The sequence below is a fragment of the Schistocerca serialis genome, chromosome 9 (assembly GCF_023864345.2).
Source record: "Schistocerca serialis cubense isolate TAMUIC-IGC-003099 chromosome 9, iqSchSeri2.2, whole genome shotgun sequence".
Taxonomy (NCBI): domain Eukaryota; kingdom Metazoa; phylum Arthropoda; class Insecta; order Orthoptera; family Acrididae; genus Schistocerca; species Schistocerca serialis.
In genome coordinates this window covers 215,481,852-215,504,586 of record NC_064646.1, presented here as the reverse complement: position 1 = coordinate 215,504,586, position 22,735 = coordinate 215,481,852, and the positions used below count along the sequence as shown (strand labels likewise).

General features: G+C 40.5%; 1 protein-coding gene across 1 annotated transcript in view; it reads right to left on the bottom strand.

Moving 5' to 3' along the window:
- Positions 1-22,735, bottom strand: part of LOC126419822 (putative fatty acyl-CoA reductase CG5065) — a 174,561-nt gene that overhangs the window by 31,787 nt on the left and 120,039 nt on the right. The window contains exon 6 of the mRNA XM_050087052.1: positions 16,349-16,591. Coding sequence (XP_049943009.1) covers positions 16,349-16,591 — 243 coding nt within the window. The remainder of the gene's footprint in view (positions 1-16,348; positions 16,592-22,735) is intronic.

Below are 22,735 nucleotides of genomic sequence, written 5' to 3'. Positions count from 1 at the left end.
TAGTACATCTGTGGCTGTGTTACACTCATGAGAGTAAGTGCAATTGTAAGAGCTGGTAAATGAAACATATATCCTTTAACACCACATTTAGTCCCACTAATCAACAATACAATACCTTCTAACTTTAAATGTCATGTTCTCATGTGTTTTCCCTGCTCACAGCAATTAATAACACTACTATGTTGTCGTATACTGAATATATCCAATGAATCCTGTTTTCTGAAAATATGACTTTGATTCTACCATCTCTTTCTGACAGGGAGGTCCTTCAGCTCCACCTCTGAACAACTGCATGATTCATGCACTTCCGCCCATTGCAACTTTACACAGTGGGCATGGGTGACCATCCTGCTCTGGCACTGCTGGTGCTCACCTTTGGTCATTACCATGTTTTGATCCCCACCTTCTGACACTAGCAACACCCCCTATTCTTTCACTTGCACAAACTTTCCCACAGTTGCTATTTTCACTGGATGGGTGTGCACCATGTAACGTTTTCATGCTTGCTCACATCCGGTATCCTCATTTTTATGTATAAACATGCATTATACATTGTCGCTTCCACAGTTGCACTATGGTTGTAGAATAACAATTTCTGGCTACCTAGTTTGCTACTATCTGTAATTCTCATGATAATGCCCCTTGTACCACCCTCAACTCCCTCAAATACTGCTCCGGTAACAACAATACCAGACACAAGTATCAGTGAAGTGCCTGATGGCCTTCCTCTGGCAAGCTTGTCAGTTTTACTGTTGCATCCCAAATACTACACATAGAGATTACAATAATGTTGTCAGAATTATCCTCACAACCAGTAGCTGGATCAGTGCTTGTACAGTTTCCAAATCTCAGTTCAGAGCACTAGGTGAGGTTCTGACATAATCCACAACTTCCCTGGTAAGTTGTCGAAATATGCATGTGTTGTTCAACACACCACTTTCAGACTCATGGTCTGCATGTAATGCCACTACATTTTTAGTCTATTTGCCTCCGCTAACCCCTTCATGGCTTCCACAATTTCATTAAATTTGCTCCCATCACTTGCATCTGCGGTCCCAGATATGACCTTCAAAATTCTACCCCCCCACATCTGTCCATCCCTCTTTTACCCTACTGCATTCATGTGATGTGCCGATTGCTGGTAGTACTCTGATTACCTCTTGCATCTGTTCTTTTAATCACACATGTGCTGTGAGTAGCTTCCTGTGTTTCTTGGCAAAATCTCTAAGCAGCCTGTTACTTTTTACTAATAGTTGCACCCCTGAAAACAGCTTTTCAAGTCTCCTTACCTCATTCCATAACTCCCAAACATTAAACACTAAACTCCTTGACCATCTGTGACTGGATAACACTGCCCTTTTGTCTGGAAAATACAACTCCACCATCCAGGTGACGGTCTTGCGGTGCCCTCACTCTGCCTCTAGCAAAGAGATATAGTACTGCCAAAACTGTCATTCTTCTCGTCTGGCCCTTTTCCATACGGAAACATGAGGGCAGGGACCATTGTCACCTACCCTCCTACCCTCCCTCAGAAGGCTGCTATCTCTGAGAGCACATCTCTGTAAACTACAGATAAATCCTATCCTAACAAAACATACAATCTTAACTAAAATAACATTAACAACCCATACTATACATGAGAGAGAAAAAAATACCTAAAAATACAAAAGCACAATACATATTGACTAATTCCTTGGCTTCAATACATATCAAGCATAAGGTATCTAGACCTCCTCCTCCTGTTGTTTATTCCTTCATTTCTTCTTCTCTATCTCTTTCCTCACTCTCATTCCCATCTCTTGTGGAATCACTTCTGGTGCAACCTTGAATAATTGTATATGCCCAACATGCATGAATGTTATACTTGTTGACAACTGCAACTTTACATTTACTGTTGAAGTGATCACAATCACATGGTATGTATGGGCCCTGGTACTGTGTTACAGACTTCTTTGTTTTCCCCTTCAAAGTATATGGACTTGATAACACCACCCATTACCCTACTTTGTACTGTTGTAACTTTCTCACCAGCTTCACTTTGTCTTCTTGTTCTCCTGTGACTTTGTATTCGCTCACTGTATCTTTCTCCTTGCTTCCCTCATGAACTCACTGTTCCTGCCTCCTTTCTGCCCAGTCCTGACTTAAGACATGCCTAAGATCATGGTTTGACACATCAAGTGATAATATGAACTCCTTCTGAAAGTCTAGAAACACTAACACCAGACTGAACATTAACTTCTTTTTCAATTTGACAAGCATTTTTTGGCATTTTCTTCAACCACACAAACTTAATATACTTTTTCAATTACTGAAAAGTGGTTTTGCTATACCTGCAAATCCCTTCACAATCTTTCTATAATGATTTGTGAGAGCCAGAAAAGATTGCCACTCCTTGGTTCTTCCTGGTACCATAAAATCTTGCACTGTTTGTATTAATCTTGGCTCAGCCCTCACACCATCCTCATTAATGATATGGCCTAAATAATGGACTTATTTCAGCTCAAAATGATATTTTACAGTACTTGTGCACTGAATAAGCTGCTTGTAACCTCTTGAACACTTCCTTCAGTCTTTGCCTATGCTCCTGGATTTTCTTTGTAAGGACTATTATGTCACTGAGATACACCAGACACTGGCATGGCTTTAATACTTTAACCACCTCATCCAGTAACCTTTGGAATGTTGCTGGTGTGTTTTTTTTAACCCAAAATACATCCTTCTATATTGATAGTGCCCCAAAGGTGTTGAAACTCCCATTTTCAGTCTACCCTGTGGAGCAACTTCTAAGTGATGGTATCCACACTTCCTGTTTATTGTTAAGTACTGGCATTACCCTACATTATCTACTGTTTCTGCACTATTTGCAGTTGGGTAGGCATATGTCATAGTCATACTGTTCAAATCATAGTAATTGTAACAAAAATGATACTTTTTCAAGCCATCCATAGTCTTCTTCACCATGATTACAATTCCTGTAACCCCCCACCCCACCCATGAGCTACTTCATGAAATGCAATGCTAGCAGCATCCTGTGCCCTCCTACAGCTTAGATCTCCTTTTCGGCAATCTTTCACGTCTGGAATCTCTATTGTGACCAACAATATTCCTTTCAGTGACTTAACTTCTTAAGCATGAAAAATTGTCTACATTGACAGGTACTGCCTTGCCTCCAATCCTCTCTTCTATGCATATAATACTATGTTTCACCAAACAACACACAGTATGTAACACTTCACCATCTCCCAGCAGTTCCACTACTCATAATATATATTAACTGGTATTTCAGGCTCCACATTCACCCATAGTGACTTTCCATGCTACTTGACAGCCAGTCATGTGAATTAAACCTTAATGTCATTGCTCACAGTTTAACTGGATTGTGTTGTGCATTAGATGCTCCTCATGACAGATTAACATTGACAACAGCTTCCCCTAGCTGGAATGTTATCCCGCTAAACTCCACTACACATAATCAAAAGCCGATTGTGGCATGATGTTGATGCTAGGATCATGCTGTAGTCCTTGCTTACATGAAGCACCACTTCCATACATTGCCTAAATTAGATTATCTGAAATGAGAAATTCATTATTACTGATCCCAGTGCTCATACACAACTTGTAACATGTTGGGTTCGAATGCCTCCTACCTACTAACCTTCTTGAGACTGGTAACACATGCACTCCTGTGTCCAACAACTCTTTATACTCCCTACCATTTATTGTACCAATTATGGCGTATTCTGCTTCTCCATTTGTTTTCACTGAAATTATTTTCACTGGGAACTCCTGTAGGCAGCTCTAAGTTTAATGTACATTTCCTACTGTACAAACCACCTTTTCCATTACTACTATATCCCTATCAGTGACCTCCGCTACCCCCTACTTCTGACTCAATGAATTGTTGGTAGCCTAAACTCATTGAACTGTTGGTAACCCATGCAATCCCCATCACTCCTTTGTGGCTGGTAGTATTGTCTTTGCATATGCTGCATAAGCCCTCAATTGTGTCGGATCCCTTACCCCTGTTGACCTTCTGATTTCTTCATACTCCAGTGCTAATCTAACCCGTGCATGGAGATCTTTGGGAACCCCAGTGCACACCCTCCTCAACATTTCTGGTGCTAAACCTCTAGCTGCTCAGCCTCCTGTCATACCATTTTGTTCACCTCCTCACCCTTGAGACAATTCATAAGTGTGAACATGATGTTGTTTTTATTGTGGTCTTCAGTCCAGAGACTGGTTTGATGCAGCTCTGCATGCTACTCTATCCTGTGCAAGCTGCTTCATCTCCCAGTACCTACTGCAACCTACAACCTTCTGAATCTGCTTAGTGTATTCATCTCTTGGTCTCCCTCTATAATTTTTAGCCTCCACACTGCCCTCCAATACTAAACTGGTGATCCCTCGATGCCTCAGAACATGTACTACAAACCAAACCCTTCTTCTAGTCAAGCTGTGCCACAAATTTCTCTCCTCACCAATTCTATTCAGCACCTCGTCATCAGTTATGTGATCTACCCATCTAATCTCCAGCATTCTTCTGTAGCACCACATTTTGAAAGCTTCTATTTTCTTCTTGTCTAAACTACTTGTTGTCCATGTTTCACTTCCATACATGGCTACACTCCATACAAATACTTTCAGAAAAGACTTCCTGACATGTAAATCTATACTCAATGATAACAAATTTCTCTTCTTCAGAAACACTTTCCATGCCATAACCAGTCTACATTTTATATCCTCTCTACTTCAACCATCATCAGTTATTTTGCTCCCCAAATATCAAAACTCATCTACTACTGTGAGTGTCTCATTTCCTAATACAATTCCCTGAGAATCACCCAGCTTAATTTGACCACATTCCATTATCCTCGTATTGCTTTTGTTGATGTTTATCTTATATCCTCCCTTCAAGACACTGTCCATTCCATTCAATTGCTCCTTTGCTGTCTCTGACAGAATTACGATGTCATTGGCAATCCTCAAAGTTTTTATTTCTTCTCCATGGATTTTGATTCCTACTTCAAATTTTTCTTTTGTTTCCTTTACTGCTTGCTCAATATACAGATTGAGTAACATTGGGGATAGGCTACAACCCTGTCTCACTCCCTTCCCAACCTCTGCTTCCCTTTCATGCCCCTCAACTCTTATAATAGCCATGTGGTTTCTGTACAAATTATAACTAGCCTTTCACTCCCTGTATTTTACCCCTGCCACCTTCAGAATTTGGAAGAGAGTATTCCAGTCAACATTGTCAAAAGCTTTCTCTAAGTCTACAAATGCTAGAAATGTAGGTTTGCCTTTCCTTAATCTATCTTCTAATGTGAGTCATAGAGTCAGTGCTGCCTCACGTGTTCCAACATTTCTATGGAATCCAAACTGATCTTCTCCGAGGTCAGCTTCTACCAGTTTTCCCATTCGTCTGGAAAGAATTCGTGTTAGTATTTTGCAGCTGTTACTTATTAAACTGATAGTTCGGTAATTTTCACATCTGTCAACACCTGCTTTCTTTGGGATTGGAATTATTATATTCTTCTTGAAGTCTGAGGGTATTTAGCCTGCCAGATACATCTTGCTCACCAGATGGTACTGTTTTGTCAGGGCTGGCTCTCCTAAGGCTATCAGTAGTTCTAATGAAATATTGTTTACTCCCGGGGCCCTGTTTCAACTTAGATCTTTCAGTGCTCTGTCAAACTCTTCACATGGTATTGTATCTCCCATTTCATCTTCATCTATGTCCTCTTCCATTTCTATAATATTGTCCTCAAGTACATTGTCCTTGTATAGACCCTCTATATACTTCTTCCACCTTTGTGCTTTCCCTTCTTTGCTTAGAACTGAGTTTCTATCTGAGCTCTTGGTATTCATACAAATGGTTCTCTTTCCTCCAAAGGTCTCTTTAATTTTCCTGTAGGCAGTAACCTATCTTACCCCAAGTGATACATGCCTCTACATCCTTACATTTGTCCTCTAGCCATCCCTGCTTAGCCATTTTGCACTCCCTGTCGATCTCATTTTTGAGACGTTTGTATTCCTTTTTCCCTGTTTCATTTACTGCATTTTTATATTTTCTCCTTTCATCAATTAAATTCAATATTTCTGTTACCCAAGGATTTTTACTAGCCCTCGTCTTTTTACCTATTTGATCCTCTGCTGCCTTCACTATTTCATCTCTCAAAGCTACCCATTCTTCTTCTACTGTATTTCTTTCCCCCATTCTTGTCAATTGTTCCCTAATGTTCTCTCTGAAACTCTCTACAACCTATGGTTCTTTCAGTTTATCCAGGTCCCATCTCCTTCAATTCCCACCTTTTTACAATTTCTTCAGTTTTAATCTACAGTTCATAACCAATAGATTGTGGTCAGACTTCACATCTGCCCCTGTAAATGTCTTAAAATTTTTAAACCTGGTTCCTAAATCTCTGTTTTACCATTATATAATTTATCTGAAACCTTCCAGTGTCTCCAGGCCTCCTCCATGTATACAACCTTCTTTCATGATTCTTGAACTAAATGTTAGCTACAGGGTGTTTCAAAAATGACCGGTATATTTGAAACGGCAATAAAAACTAAACGAGCAGCGATAGAAATACACCGTTTGTTGCTATATGCTTGGGACAACAGTACATTTTCAGGCAGACAAACTTTCAAAATTACAGTAGTTACAATTTTCAACAACAGGAAACTCTATAGTATGATATTTTCCACATATCCACCATGCGTAGCAATAATATGGCGTAGTCTCTGAATGAAATTACCCGAAACCTTTGACAACGTGTCTGGCGGAATGGCTTCACATGCAGATGAGATGTACTGCTTCAGCTGTTCAATTGTTTCTGGATTCTGGCGGTACACCTGGTCTTTCAAGTGTTCCCACAGAAAGAAGTCACAGGGGTTCATGTCTGGCAAATAGGGAGACCAATCCACGCTGCCTCCTGTATGTTTCGGATAGCCCAAAGCAATCACACCTGGTCTTTCAAGTGTCCCCACAGAAAGAAGTCACAGGGGTTCATGTCTGGCGAATAGGGAGACCAATCCACGCCGCCTCCTGTATGTTTCGGATAGCCCAAAGCAATCACACGATCATCGAAATATTCATTCAGGAAATTAAAGACGTCGGCCGTGCGATGTGGCCGGGCACCATCTTGCATAAACCACGAGGTGTTTGCAGTGTCGTCTAAGGCAGTTTGTACCGCCACAAATTCATGAAGAATGTCCAGATAGCGTGATGCAGTAATCGTTTCGGATCTGAAAAATGGGCCAATGATTCCTTTGGAAGAAATGGCGGCCCAGACCAGTACTTTTTGAGGATGCAGGGACGATGGGACTGCAACATGGGGCTTTTCGGTTCCCCATATGCGCCAGTTCTGTTTATTGACGAAGCCGTCCAGGTAAAAATAAGCTTCGTCAGTAAACCAAATGCTGCCCACATGCATATCGCCGTCATCAATCCTGTGCACTATATCGTTAGCGAATGTCTCTCGTGCAGCAATGGTAGCGGCGCAGAGGGGTTGCTACGTTTGAATTTTGTATGGATAGAGGTGTAAAGTCTGGCGCATGAGACGATACGTGGACGTTGGCGTCATTTGGACCGCAGCTGCAACATGGCGAACGGAAACCCGAGGCCGCTGTTGGATCACCTGCTGCACTAGCTGCGCGTTGCCCTCTGTGGTTGCCGTATGCGGTCGCCCTACCTTTCCAGCACGTTCATCCGTCATGTTCCCAGTCCGTTGAAATTTTTCAAACAGATCCTTTATTGTATCGCTTTTCGGTCCTTTGGTTACATTAAACCTCCGTTGAAAACTTCGTCTTGTTGCAACAACACTGTGTTCTAGGCGGTGGAATTCCAACACCAGAAAAATCCTCTGTTCTAAGGAATAAACCATGTTGTCTACAGCACACTTGCACGTTGTGAACAGCACACGCTTACAGCAGAAAGACGACGTACAGAATGGCGCACCCACAGACTGCGTTGTCTTCTATATCTTTCACATCACTTGCAGTGCCATCTGTTGTTGAAAATTGTAAGTACTGTAATTTCGAAAGTTTGTCTGCCTGAAAATGTACTGTTGTCCCAAGCATATTGCAACAAATGGTGTATTTCTATCGCTGCTCGTTTAGTTTTTATTGCCGTTTCAAATATACCGGTCATTTTTGAAACACCCTGTATGATTAAGTGGGAACATACTAATTCTATGTGCAAAGTCCTCTGCTATGTCGTTAAGCCTTTTAGACACCCTATGCGCTGTTTTGTTTCCTATATCTCTGCTCCAATCCCTGTCTCAACTGGTCAAAGGTTTCTGCATTGTGTAACACTTCTGTGCACCATATGAACAACTTCAGCTCTCCCATTAAACAAAAACCCAGCAATCTGCAATAACTGTTTATCTGATCAACTCCTATCACCTGTCAACTTGAGATGCTCATCAAACACTAACACATCCTCAGACAACATACCAGAAAAGGGAGAAACAAGGTTGACAACAGCCAGATCCACTCCTGAAGTCTGTGACTTCAACAATTCTATCTCCTTATCTTTCACTGCTATATTCAGCTGCCCTTAATTGAGCTAACTGTTTCACTAATGACTCTATAGCCTCATCTTTGGTGACACCCACTGTGTCATATTTCACCACTGTCTCATCGCTACTCATTTTTATGACTCAGAAATAATAAATAAAAAAACCACAAGAACAGTAGCTCAAGAGTAACATAGATAGAACACTCTGCAGCTGCTTGTATTATCAACCTACTTCTTATGCCTTATGATGAGCCAACTGGACTCTCCACATTGTCTAGCTGTGGGCCTAAAATGATTATATGTCAAACAAATCACTGCTACAGATTCAGCACAGGGGGCAGGATGCCAAGGTAAATTGTGCTGAGTACAACATATAGGCACCAACCATTCATGTCTAGCATTACCACTGAGTTGCGACATATCCACTGGTACCTCAGGTTTTACAAAGGTAACCCTTGTATAATCGTGCCCCATAAATTTTGACCACATGGCTGGCACCACATAAGAGCAACAATGTGTCACTCACCATAAACAATGATAATGCTCGCTATCACTTGGACATTGTGCTGTGGGAGAAGGATTGTTTGCTGTTGATTCTGGCGAAATCTGCACCCCTGACATCACTCTGTAAAATGGTGTTGCACTCAGGGGGTGGGGCGCGTGAGTGACTGGTTGTGACAGGCCAGCAGGCCCAATGGAAACACTGTTGACAGCAAAGAATGCATTTCTTTAATTTCTACGCATGATGTGTCACAACTCAGTGAGGCAAACACACCTCATTCTGTTTTTCTCACCCAGTGCTAATGTATCGATGGTGGCTTCTACCCAGGATGCCATATAGGGAGCCTGTGATGTTGAAAGAAGTCTGGTTGCAAGCCAGTGGCCCCTGGAGACCACAGCTGTGATGTCAGCAACGTTCTACTTCCCTCAGCAGCACAGAGCCTTGGTGGGCCCTTGGCTCTGCTTGCATTTAGCGCTGTAGCACACAAAGATGGAAGTGGGTGGGCTTCGACTTGCTGCCCTCTGGCAGGAGTCAGAGGGTGGCTGGTGCTAAGGTACTAATTCCCACAAGGAACTCAGTACTGGTGGCAGCAGGCATGGATAGCACAATGATAGGGCTATGGCATCACGTCCCCTGACGAACTTAACACTGGTGGCAGCAGGCACAGCCTGGTCTTGAACCCATACTACTGCTAGCCACGCCCAGCCATCATGCTGCTTGGCATGACTCTTGGCATCATGGTGGTGCTGCTGGACTCTGACGATGAGGGAATGGCCTCTGCCTCAAACTCTAGACATATTTATATCACTCCAAGAAGCATTTGTTTTGCTAAATCTGTGCCCCTAGTCACAACGCCCGTAACAAGAGACTTGCCCTAGTGTGGTGACATCACCCCACCTGCTACAATCATTACTGCTGTGTGGTGCAGGTTTCTGGTGAGCATGACTAGCCTCATCTTTCAATCCCCTTGTGTGTGTATTATTGTGATCCACAGGCCACCACACTTGCAGCTACAGGTCTGTGGCTGTTAATGCAATGCTTCATGGTAGCTTTCTCACTATTTCTTATTATTTTAGCTAAAAGCCTGGCAGCAGCATTATATCAGCTTTTCTAATAGAATGTCATGGACAACAGTATCAAAAGCCTCAGGAAGATATAAAAATATGCCTGTGATACATTTGTCTTTCTCAAGATCATAAAGTAACACTTTTGTGAATTCTACGACTGATTCTGTATTTCTGCACCTTCGAAACCAAACTGTGAATCACTTAAAAGGTTTGTATTTATTGAAGTAACTCATAACTGATTCTGTTATTTTTGAAAATAGTGATAGCAGGTAAATCGGCCAGTAATTTTCTATGTCTTCTCCATTACTTTTAATTAGGAGAGGTATAACTCTTGCCTGCTTTAAATACTTTGGAAATTTCCCTGGTGTGGAAGTTGCTGGGCATTTTGCTGCAGTTTCTGAGAGGGTTGTTTACGGTTAGGCCAAGGCTGCACGTGGGAGCATACTGCGGCCACGTCAGCTGGCAGGGACATGCCGCACGCATCGTCAACAGCGCACAGAGGTTGTATGTCCCCCGACGTCACCCCACATCACTATTTGCGCTCCAGTGGTGTGAGAAATTTCAAAAGACTGCGCGATGGAGAGGATTTCATCTAGAGTCGGATTTGCCAACTGAAGGGCACATTGGCTCACTTCTTTGTCGTGTGCCGACCGGGTAATAGCATCCCGTACCATGGAATCTGCGTAGGATTCTTTGTGAACATCAGTAACAAATTGACACTTTCGACTGAGGCCGTGAAGCTCAGCAGCCCAAGCGCGATAGGATTGATTCGGTTGTTTTTGACAACAATAAAAGGCAACACGAGAGGCTACCACATGCATTTGCTTATGAAAATATACATTTCACACAATATATACATTTCAGCAAAGGACAAAGACACAGGATCTTTCAAAGGAGCCTATTGTGACAACAATCGATACATTTGAGGTGAAATCCATGAAAGGAACAGAGACTTACATGTTTGTTCATCCATGACATGAAATGCCAAGAAGTGATGTCGAAGACGTTTTTCATAATCAGACCAGTCTTCCACCATCTCATCGTAAGGAGGACAAGGAGGTAGAGACAACGACGAGAAACGGCCCGCATTGGATGCCGCGCCAAAATCGTGAATCACCGATGTGAGAAACGTTTGCTGTTCAATGAGACCTGGCAATAGTTGCTCTAAAGTAGCCATGGAAACCTATGGGTCAATGATGAAAAGGAAAATTCCACTACCTTGTCACCATTTGTTATAACATCAAGTTGAACACATATATTTCAAAACGACACAACACATGTAAGTCACTGAGCAAGTTGACAAAGCAAGACATGTGAACACAGTAACATTCAAATGAGCACTGATTCCAAGTCTAGTGGCCACTGGCTGGCTGGCCGTGTAGGTGGCACAGCTGCTGCATGGCTGGGAGGCAGCGCCACATGTAGAGGACATGCATAACTGCGTGGCGGCACTTTGAATGATCGGCGAGTCACAACACTCTTTGGTGTGGGAGATGTGAGATGTTTCCACTGTTGGTTTTGCTGTTTGCTCTTGGGCTTTTGGAATGCTGTCAGATGGAATCATCCAGTTACACAACAATGCCCATGCTCACGCTAACAATTGGGCAAAGGCTACTCTACAGCCCAGATCTTTCTTTAGCATGCTGAAGACATGTGTGGACATCGGTTTCAGTCAGATGAGGAAGTGAGGTTGTTGATTCGTCAGTGGCTGAATGCATTCTACAAAACAGAAATTGATTGTCTTGTCTCCCAGTGGGATAAGTGTCTTATTACATGTAGTGATTAATGTTGAATGGAATGATTCCATGGTCCCACTGTTGCATGTGTTAAGTTTCAAATACAAGCAAAACTGACACACTAAAAGTTTTTTGTGCTGTTGTCTTTTTTTTGCTGATTTAGAGATATACCAGTAATGGAAATAGAATGAGTTAGTAGTTTCTTTGTTTTTAGAGAATTTGCTTTACCAAAACTGTTTGGTTAGGTTTTTAAATGCTTTGTAACTCTGAAAATTTAGCCCTATATTGTGTTTATTTAATTAGTAGAGGATATAAAATGGGTTAAGAAATACAATTTAGAAACATCTAATTACACTTTTAGGGTAAGAATAGATCTACTGAAGCTATTAGCTGCCTTGATCTAATGAAATGTATATTATTAAGAAAACTTAAATATGGTTTTCAATGTTCATGTCATGCAAGATTCTGGCATACTTCAACACAGCCAGTACTTCAAGTGACACAAGTTGTTTTTCAGAAAAAGCGCAATTGAAGCAGACATTACAGCAAACATAGAAAACAAAACAAATTTAAATTTACCACTATTTATTCTTAAATAGAGAAGTACTTTTATGGAGGAAAGTAGTTGTGTGTCTCATTCAGATTCCATCTTGGATATACTAGTGTCTTGGATATTCTAATATCTTGGATATAATAGTTTCTGTGAACTGCAAGGATGGGAAATTGCTGACCAACATACCCATGCCCACTGTTACCATCCTTTACTTAACCTCTGTTAACAACACAATGTCCCTTTCTTAAAATTTTCTCTAGTTACTTCTTACTTTTTTACCTTTACCTTTCCCTCCCTCTTTCTTCTCTGTCTCCCGTCCCCATCTCTCCCTCTCTGGTTTTCCCTCACATCCTCCTCTAGTTTCCCCTAGTTCCTAATTTCAATGCTCTCTTCTCTTTCTCTTAATCCACCTTTACTTCTCATTTTATTGTTCTGTCACTCTTGTGTACTCTCCTTGACCTCCTACTCTTTCTCTGCCAGCTGCCTCCCATCATCCCCACAACATATGGGTTACTCTCAAACTGATGTCTGAGAAACCTGCCTTGCATCTGTAACCCTATTTCCTCCCTGAGGATGAAGCTAACAGTTGTAAAAGCTAGGACAGCTTCTCTATTTTTATATGAATCTTTCAGCAGCACTAAAAGCCTGTCTCCTGAAAGTAAGTACTTGCCATTCCAATCTGTCATAATTTTATAATTTTCACAAGTGAGTTTTCCTTTTGATAAAACTGGATGAAAAAGCACTCATTGTCAAAAAATACCTTAGTTATAGGACATAAGGGTAGGCCAGACTATATCTGTTCCAGCTGTGGAGGACAATATTACGGAAGCGGATAGATTGCTACTCACCATATCTATGTCCGCCCCGATAGCTGAGTGGTCTGCATGACGGAGTGCCATCCTACGGGCCCGGGTTCAATTCACAGCTGGGTTGGGGATTTTTCTCTGCTCATAGACTGGGTGTTGTGTTATCTTAATCATCATTTCATCACCATCTGGCGCACAGGCTGTCTAATGTAGCGTCGAATGTAATAAGACCTGCACCAAGGCGGACGGACCTGTTCCATGAGGGGCCTCCCGGCCAATGATGCCAAACACTCATTTCCATTTTACCATAATCTATGCTTTTCATAGTATTGTTGTTATTCTAGTCTGGAATGTCCATTGTTTTGACTTTGCCTGCTGTGCAAGGCTTTTATATGGTTCTTTCTGAGGTGTGAGTGCCAGATGTTTCAGTCAACAAGCTTATGTGTTGAAGGGCCATCAACATCACTCACTATGAGTGGATTGGGCTAGTCACAGAAACCTACAGTACTAGCCCTGAGCTGGCCACGGTGGTTGTGCGGTTCTAGGTGCTCCAGCTTGGAACCATGCGACTGCTACGGTCGCAGGTTCGAATCCTGCCTCGGACATGGATGTTGTGGTGTCCTTAGGTTAGTTAGGTTTAAGTAGTTCAAAGTTCTAGGGGACTGATGACCTCAGATGTTAAGTCCCATAGTACTCAGAGCCATTTGAACCATCTGAACCAACTAGCCCCATAGTGAATCACCTTGTTGAGGCAGTTGAGCCAACATTATACATCCAGTGGTAGCTCCTCATGGTTTGTTGGGTGTATAGGTTCTTGTCTGACCCATGTTTACCAGTATTCCACCTTCCCTGTGAATTGCTTTTGTACCCATGGGCCACAAAGCTTTTTGGTATCTTCAGAAAACAAGACATTGTCACACTTGTTGTGGACCAGATATACTAATCCCTATTTTTGTCCCCGTGGTGGTAGTATATTCTGTTATTACTGTAGAATTACTGGAGTACCAGAAGAAGACTGGCCAGATCATATTTACCAATTGATTTCACAAGAACTCCACAATTATTTTACCTTGTGAGTCTAAACAATGGTACAAGCTTAGGTAGATTTTCTGTGGTTCTCTTCATCATGTTCTCAAGATCCACTTGCCAAACAAAGTCACTATTTGTGATGCAGAGATATGTATGATATTTAAGACACAAGAGTGTAAATATGTATTTCAGCTACAAAATTCCTTATTTACTTGAAATTACTGTGCATGCTTCCATTCACCCAATGCATGTAGTCAACAAAGCAACCAGACTATTTCATTCAGAATACCCTTATCAACTTACAACTTCAAAGGCAGATGGTGAAATTCTGTTGGGTACTGGGACATGTTGGGATTTGGGGAAACAAAGTGGAAGATGCAACAGTCAAGTGTGTCTGCATGCTACCTACTGTTGCAGAGTTACCTCACTGTTGAGGCACAACATCATACTTCACATGGAGCAATTGAGTGTGAATGAAGGACAACACATTGTGAGTGGTGTAGTCTGTAACATGGCAGTGTTGTGGCTCACTCCCGCCACAAGAGTAAAATCCAAGGCAGTTCGGAAGGCAACCTCCATTTGGTTGTAAATAAAAAGCTTGCATAGAAAAATAATTCTACATCTCAAAACTACAGCTTACAAGTGTTTGTTGTAATGGCTTGCTTAAGTTTCTTTGAAGTTTCACAGTAGACATCTGAAGTGATAATCCTACCATGCTCCATAAATTCAACCACCAAAACTTCCTTGACATCCCAAAAAAACATAGCCATAACCTCCTCTCTATGTCATGAATATTTATTCTATCACTTTCAAAAAAATTGGATCCACTGCTGCACAACACTTCCACTTGTAATATTCGGACCATGTACAATACACAGTAGATAATGCAGGTCAGCTGCTGAAATTTTTTGCACTGAAAGAATTCTTATTACTGCTTGCACTTCATACTTTGTGGGAGTTTTTATTACAGTGGTCATGTCTTGAGGTTACAACAAGTGACCACATGAAAGAACAAGATTCATACTTTCACAATTAGACTCTTAATGTGTCAGAGAACATGCAGATGTGACAATGGCCACATTCCACAAACACATACACACTAGAACAATGGTTACTTTCTGAAGTGCCCTTGTAAATCCCTTCTCAGTATCCTCTAGATTGAGCATTGCCCTGAGACACATGTATTGCACCTTCAACCAATGTGCAGTGCCTATGACATACGACTATTTGTGTGGCACATTTTAGAAGAGTGAGCCCAGTCTGTATACGGGAGAGCAGTTTGTAATTTAGCTGCTGAATTTGCCCATTACTTTAGGTGATAACAAAGACTGTATCACCCACCTAATACATTAAATTTCAAGTTCTCATCTCATTCTCAAGTTTATGGGATAACAGTGTAATTTTTTTGCTATGTTTTATATTACTAATGTGTAAACACATAGTTCTTAGTTTGAATATATCTATTTTTAATTATTACATTTTTTTAACTTCTCATAGATCTATTTCACTATTCTATTGCTTCCAGTAGTATAAGTATCATTTAATTCATCTGCAGCACTATATCATCCAACCATTTAAGCCTGTTATGACTGTGCTGTCTTATGGCCCTAATATTAATAACATCATTATCCAATGTTACTGTGACTGGTGGGTGATTTCTTGAATATTTATCTAGTGGGTGATAATTTATATGTAAGTATGAAAGGAAGACTGTGATTTAACATCTTCTGCATGACAGTGGCATTGCAAACAGATTACAAGCTCAGATCAGACAAGGAAAAGGAAATAAATCAGTCCATGAATCAATACAGTACCAAACAGCTGAAAATGGAGCTCACAGGATTTCATCAGAAGAAACAAATCTGGCATTCTGTGGGTCAGAGCATGCAGGTTTCCACAATATAAATTTGTGTGGAAAACTGCATCAGATCAGTCTTTGGACTGAAGGGAAGAACAACAATGAAAGTCATAAAGCTTCTATAATTTCCAGTCTGCTCTGATTTGTGTTACTAATGTTGACACTGCTTGTCACACACTAAGTAACACAGTCTAATAGTAATAATACACTAATAATTATAGCATTTAAAATGTGGTTAATGGCACAAATAAACTATTAATGTCTCTATTAACTTACATTGGTTTTTTCCCAGCTATCCTCAGTAGCAGGTCAAAGAATACTGCAGGTATTATATGGAACATCATAGCTGCTATGAAATATATAAACCAGTTATCTGTAATAACTCCAGACGGATACCATAGACAGTATCCCAGAGGATAATCCCAAATTAGATTTTGTCCTATATCCACAACCTCCTTCAAAGTTAATGCTTGGTGTTTATGACTTGAACATTGATATATACTGACTTCCTTTGGTGAACTGCAAAATAATATATTAAGCATTATATAGCACATTATATTAACAGATTACTGAAAACATTGTCCAAATAAGAGTATATTTTATACTGAACACTTTCTGTATTTTTTATATTTTCTGTGTTCAACAAATTCTCATAGTGCATAAAATCAAACACAAACAATATTGTCGGAGAAAAAACTGAGTAGCACCATGGTGTAGTGGTTATGATACTAAACTCTTGCATGGAGGGTCATGAGTTCACAACTCACATGGACTGTACACTTTTAATATCTATATTTGGTTTAAGTACATTCTAGAAGTATCCACAAATGTCAAGAATCATTGTACTGGAATGTTCTGTAGCTGTTAAATACTGCATGTGTTCTAGTCAGAGGCAGTTGGATCCACGCTCTTGTGTGTGCAAGTGCTGAATAAACCTTCATTAAATGAAATTAGTGTTTGTCATTCATCTAATTACACCTTCATCTATGTGACATTATTCCGGTCGAGGCGCCGGGTATCAGAACTTGTGATAGCACACATTATTGATGACATAGTGGCTCCCATCAGGCGATGACAGAGCCGCCATTTATGTGGCGAGAAACCAGAGTTTGAGCCATATTTAACAGATCACAATCTATTGGAGACAGAAGAAGAAGAGGACATTATCATGACAGCAACTGTGTGCCACTACATGAGACATCCATTTGTGTTCTCTGGTGATGATGGTCAAGATCCAAACAAGTGGCTGAAGATATATGAGCATATAGCCAAATTTAACAAATGGGATGACACCATGTGTTTGGCTAATGTATTTCTTTACTTAGAGGGCACTGCCAAACAATGGTATGAGAACAATGAGGAAAAGTTCACAAGCTCGGAAGTATTTCAGGTGGAACTGCGCAAGTATTTCGGCACCGCACGACGACAGAAATGCAATGCTGAAGATAAATTAAAGTGCAGGGCACAGCGTCTAGGAAAAGCTACAGCATCCTACATTCAAGACATCTTGGAGATGAGTAAAATAGTGGATCCTAGAATGAAGGAGGAAGATAGGGTTGCACATCTCATGAAGGATGTTGCTGAGGACATGTATCAAGCCCTACTCCTGAAGGAGGTTTCGACAGCAGACGACTTCATAAAATGGTACCAATTCAGTGACACAATGCATCAAAAAAGAATTACATGCAAGAAGTTTGAATGGCTCCCAAATGTCGTATTGATGTCTGTGATGGTGGAAGGAACTGATTTCACAAGTGTTCTTCGTCAGATAGTGAGAGAGATAGTTCAGAAGGTACTTGGATTGCACAGTGAGCAAAAAACCAAGGCATTTGAAGAGGTCATAAGGGAGGAAGTGGAACAGACATTGAACCCAATCTCTCATCCTTCATTTCCCTTTAAAATGGTGGAAAAGTCGAGACCCACATATAATTACATTCCTACAATGCTGCATAAGGAACCTGTTTGCGCACCAAGGAAGACTGACGTCTGGAGGACCCAGGATAAACAACCAGTATGTTTCCACTGCTGATGAGAAAGGCAGTGGATATTTGATGAGACCTGCACTAGAAGACAGTAGACCGGTCTTAGTCAATGCCAACTCCGGGACGACGAAGATGAACAAGAAGACGTGGGTACAGGATGACGTAGGTCACCATTGCCACAAGCTAGCCACTGGAGAGGATGCTCCCTAACACACCAGTCAGGGTCATCATATTACAAGAGTGTAGTCATAACGTCATTCTCAGATGAAACTTTTTGAAAGCTTCTCAGGCAATTATAGACTGTGGTCACTCGAAGTTTATGCTAAACGAGATGAGATACTGTGGACAGGAAGATGCGCATCCGAGTGTGTGGAAACTATGTGTGCTGGATGAAGTGATCATTTCTGCAGTCAGTGCTAGAGAGGTACCTGTCACAAGTCATGCCATGCATCAACCCATGGATCTTGTAGTGGAATGTAAGAGAAGCATACCACTGAAGAATAACTTGGTCATCCCAGCTTCTGTCGTCTTGTTTAAGAATGGATTCAGTGAATTGTGAATACTTAACTGTCACTGAGAACCATAGACCCCTCCAAGATGCATGTGCATAGCAAATGCTGAGCTGTTAATTGAAGAACAGCTGAGCATAATAGAAACCTCCCATGCTGAGTCTGTGGGCGAAATTAGTGCTACCACTACAAGACAAGATCTTCTAGCTCAACTATCACTAGATCTCACTAAGGAACAACAGAAGAAGCTCCTTGCCATTCTTCAAGAGTTCTCTGAATAGTTCAGTCCACAGGTGAAGAGCAAATTAGACAAATCGATGGTGAAGCACTGGATTAGCACTGGAAATCATCAACCAACAGCCAGAGAGCATACCATACGTCAGCAATGGAACGTTGAATAATTGACGATGAGGTAGAGAAAATGATGAAGAATGATGTCATTTAGCCTTCTAAGAGCCCAAGGTCAGCACCAGTGGTCCTTGTCAGGAAGAAGGATGGCAGTTGGCACTTTTGTGTTGATTACAGGAAGCTTAATAAGATAACTAAAAAAGACATTTAGCCTCTTCCACGAATTGACGATACACTAGATTGTCTGAAGGGGGCTAAGTTTTTCTCAACCATGGACATGTACTTGGGATACTGGCAAATCAAAGTGAATGAGACTGATCGTGAGGAAGCTGCATTCATCACCTCTGAGGGCCTGTTTGAGTTTAAGGTAATGCCGTTTGCTTTGTGTAATGCACCAGCAGCTTTTGAACGGATGATGGATAATCTTCTAAGACACCTGAAGTGGATGATGTGTCTCTGCTATTTAGATGACATTATAGTGTTCTCAGAGACATTTGATGAACATATAAAAAGACTGAGGGCCATTCTTAAGTGTCTCCAACAAGACGGACTGAAACTTAATCCAAGAAAGTGTCTCTTTGGAGCAAAGGAAATCGAAATACTTGGACACCTAGTGTCAAACAAAGGTGTGCAGTCAGATCCAGAAGAGGTGAAATCTAATGGATTTTCCTATTCCTAAAAGTATTAGAGATGTGGGAAGCTTCCTCAGATTATGTTTTTATTAATGTCATTTTATGAAAGACTTTTGTATCAAAGCCACGCCATTCCAAGAGTTGTTAAAAGCTGATGCTAAATTTATCTGGGGTGGAGCTAAACAAGATTCTTTTGATGTGCTGTGAAAAGCTCTTATGACTGACCATGTACTTAGTCTGTATGATGAGAGAGCACCTACAGAACTACACACAGATGCCAGCAGGCATGTGATCGGTGCTGTTCTGGTGCAAATTTCAGATGGAAAAGAGAAGGTTATAGCCTATGCTTCTAGGACACATACAAAAGCCAAGAGAAACTACTCAACTACACAAAGAGAATGACTTGCTGTGATCTGGGCCATGTGTAAATTTCGACAGTATTTTTTTGGAAGGCCATTCACAGTTGTGACAGGCCATCATTCACTTTTTTGATTGACAAGTCTTAAGGATCCAACAGGCGACTCGCCAGGTGGGCAATACATCTTCAAGAGTATTACATTAATGGAAGTTAGTGTTCATCATTCATCTAATTACACCTTCTTCTAGGCGACAATGTGTGAACTGTATTATATACAGAATACAGCATCAATGAAAAATCTCACAATTCAACTCGGAGTAGTAATAACCCTCCACTTCTCAAAAGGAATTGAAGTTTTCAGTGATATTTGCAAAATAAGTATGCGCTGTGAAAGTTTTTGAATTTCTTTTCTGGGATTGAGGGAGAGGGAGAGAGAGAGAGAGAGTGAGAGAGAGAGAGAAGAGAGAGAGAAAAAGGAAGAAAACTAAAGCTGCTGGAATATTTTAGGGTCAAAGACAAATGAGTGCATAGAGCAATGAGACTGTTAGAAATAAATATTACGGAATGGTAATTGATGAGACAGACATACATGTGATTGGAGACATAAGCATTTACCTGGAGACACATTGAAATAAAGGGAGTAAATCTTAGATTAAATAGCAGTCATTAAGAAAATACACATATGGTGTCTGAAAAGTTCCCGCACCCCTCTTGAATTCGTACAGTTAGGGTGTTTGTGTGTGTGTGTGTGTGTATGTGTGTGTGTGTGTGTGTGTGTGTGTGTGTGTGTGTACATGTGCATGCTTGCATGCATGCACATGCACTTGTGCCATGTACAAATGTCCAGAACACAGAGAATAAAGTAACAGAGGTAATGAGAAAGCATTTAGAGATTGCTTTGACAAAGCCGCACCTTATGAAGCACCCTTACTTGATTGGGAGGAAAATACTTTTGTTTCAGGTAGTGTCAATGATAGACCACATAGTGGATGTAACACAACATGAGAGCAAACGTGCACTGCTTTCCATCAACAGATGAAGTCAGCACAGGGCCCATAGCAAATTGTAGAACAGGCCCTTGGGTTGCTTTAGGCCTCAAAGTTTAGGATATAAAATAGAACAGCACTTGAAAAGAAGTAGTCTGGCGTCAGCAGTGAAAGACAGTGGTCATGTGTGTGTGAGTTGCATTTGCATGCGTCCTTATGTGTATGTAATCTAATGCAGAAGAAGCCCTTTTGGCTGAAATCATACTTGTTTAGTAGTCTTTTTGTTATGTCTGCCTTTGACTCAGTAGCTCCACTATATAGTGAGTATCAATATATCATTTTCATATAACTGTATAACTCATTTTTAGTATGTTTTAATTTTGAAACAGAACATTCTCCACTGCTATTGGTGATCATTAAAGACAAGTTAATGCTTAAGATTATTTCTACATTTGGGAAGCATGATGCTGATGGATTTTCCATTAAAAGTATATAAAACTGCAGTTACAGGGGCTTGTGCTTTCTGCTGTCAATAGCAGCAGCCACATCTGCTTTGAACATCTCAGCAAACTGCATCAATTCATCAACTAGACTTTCTTCCAAATCATCTGGCTAAGCACTAACAATAATAATTGAGATCTTTTCAAGATTTCTTCTGCTTTTAAAGATTTAAATCACCAAAGTATTCGAAATACACTAGTCACATGATAGTATGATTCCATGCATTTAGCTAATGGAGACAGCACAGTCTCAGCTATGACAATAAATGCCTGAATTTCAAAATGTCATCTAGGCATTTAAATTTCTCCTGTTTCATCAAGTGTAGAAGAGCCACTGAAATTGTCCTACTTTATATTATGCTTGTTTCATCTTTAAGTCTGTTGTTTATATTCTTCACAGCAGGTCAACACTTTTGTTTTTGCTTCAATATATCAAAATATGGATCCCATTGCTTGAAAGTACCATATAAAGGATGTATACCATGTTAAGGTTTTGATCAGATGACAATAGCAAAATGCTAGTCACTTGCAAGTGCTCCAGCATTTCATTCCAAGTGATAGTCGTTATTAGTCATTATTACTGTATTCAGAAGGAAATGAATTATAATGATAATGTTTTACTATCAGATCAAACACCAATAACTGATAGTTACATAGTGATATGAATTGCAAATATCTGACTCTATTAATATTTTCTACTGTTGTTAAACAGTAGTATTGTATCCAATTCATTTATCCAACTGTCAAAGATGCAACATCATGAAAGGCACGCAGCAGCCATGAAATTACAACTTGTTAGACAACAATAGTCCACCAACAAGAAAGCAACCTTCACTCTATACAGCTTGTATAAAAAGTACTTTAAGAAAAGTACATACAGTGTAGAAGGAATGAATTATTGTAATAAAAGACTTACAAAAATAACTTTATACAGATGGTTGTGGGATCTCTGCTGTTGAGTATAAAATTTTGAATCAAAACACCTTCAGCCATCTAAATTTCCACTTGTCATTTTATTTGAGCAACCAGTTTCAGCACTGCATTAAGCAGTCTTCAGATCCCTGTGTAATGATAACAACGATAACTGTGTGACATACATAATAAAAGGGATATGTAAGTATTATGTACTGTGGTAACATGTGGTAACATACAACACCAAACTGTATGGTGAATAACATCAAAGTTAAAGATAATTTAAGGAATATTTTCATTTAACCAACTATCATGAAGGTACCAACTGACGTGTTACACATTTCATAGTATACCCTGATATGTTTTCTGATCATTTTTCTGGTGATACGTCATACTTTTCTATGTCTTACCCTACTTAAGGACTAAGTGTCATATA